This window comes from Helobdella robusta, assembly GCF_000326865.2.
Source record: "Helobdella robusta unplaced genomic scaffold HELROscaffold_85, whole genome shotgun sequence".
In the NCBI taxonomy this organism is placed as follows: Eukaryota; Metazoa; Annelida; class Clitellata; order Rhynchobdellida; family Glossiphoniidae; genus Helobdella; species Helobdella robusta.
This window is the reverse complement of record NW_008705490.1, coordinates 601,938-603,218: the sequence shown is the minus strand read 5'-3', so window position 1 is coordinate 603,218 and position 1,281 is coordinate 601,938. Positions and strand designations below refer to the sequence as shown.

At 30.0% G+C, this 1,281-nt stretch overlaps 1 protein-coding gene across 1 annotated transcript in view; it reads right to left on the bottom strand.

The window, feature by feature from the left end:
- The window catches only part of HELRODRAFT_182397 (hypothetical protein), a gene marked incomplete at both ends in the record, with an annotated part of 3,362 nt that extends 2,752 nt beyond the window's left edge, over nt 1-610 (bottom strand). The window contains 2 exons of the mRNA XM_009032660.1: nt 418-484; nt 591-610. Of these exons, the coding sequence (XP_009030908.1) occupies nt 418-484; nt 591-610 (87 nt within the window). The remainder of the gene's footprint in view (nt 1-417; nt 485-590) is intronic.
- Nucleotides 611-1,281: the final 671 nt, after the last annotated feature.

Here is a 1,281-nt window from a genome sequence, read left to right as displayed (position 1 = left end):
TACCTTATGCCTTAGACTACCTATGTAATAAATTATCATATGTCTCAGCCTACCTATGTACAATTAATTTAGCTAATTCTTATGTAGAAAGAAAAAAAGGAGTAAAACAGAAGAGACAATACTGCCACACAAACAATTTATGTGTGTATGTATGCACGAGCAGTCAACAAGAGCTTTCTACCACAACACGTCACAAAACCTATCGCTAGAAAAACCACAAAAAAAAATTACAACTGAACAAAAATACAAATAGAATACCTAAAAATAATTTAAGATAAGCAGAATAGAAGCAGAAAAGAAAAAAACAACGAAACCAATATTAACGCTAATAAAAGAATACTTATCTTAGATTTATACCGATCATCTTCAATACCGTCAAAATATTCACTGCAGGACAAAATGCGCTCAAAAAAAAACTCGTCTTAGCAATCTACCGACGATCACCCTCCAAGCCATCAGACCATTGACTGTAGGATAACATGCTCTGAAAATAATTTTTAATTGCTCTATTAATAAATTCTTAATAAAAACTTCAAGCAGAAAAAAGAAAACAGCGAAACCAATATAAACGCTAATAAAAGAATACTTACCTTAATTTTGTGCCGATCATCTTCCAAATCGTCAGACTATTCACTGCAGGAAAATATGCGCACAAAAGAACACTTTTCTTAACAATCTTTAACGATTTATTTAAAACTTATCAAACGCAACTTAATACAGCGACCGAATGTTCCTTCATTAATTTTAATTATTATAAAAAAAATTAAATTAATATTAAAATTAAATAAAAACTAAGTCTACACGACTTAGAACAAAATCATAAACGACTAAAACTTGAGCTTTTCAGTCGGTATTTATAGGCTTCTTTCCATACATTCTTATCAGCGTATATTCCAAGTCATTAATTAAATAATGAAAAACTATGAATACATATTTTAAGACCTCCTTTTAACGCTGATTGGTTCGAAAGTATAAATCACGCCATAGTGCTGTTAAGTTTGTACGAAGTAAAAAATTAGGAAGTAAAAATTTTTTGACAATCCTTCTTTAAAACGTGTTTACTAATTGTAGTTCACTAAAAAAATCACGCCACGCTCTACAGTTCAACGCTTCAAATTTGTCAAATTCTTCAAATTCCTTAAATGCACACAGATGTTGAATAGGGTAGAACCACTATATTACAACAATTCTGAACGGCAACAGCAATTTGTGATCAATTGATTATCTCTATTCGGATTATAATTTATGAAGTTTGTTAATTGTCAGATAAATAAATAATTG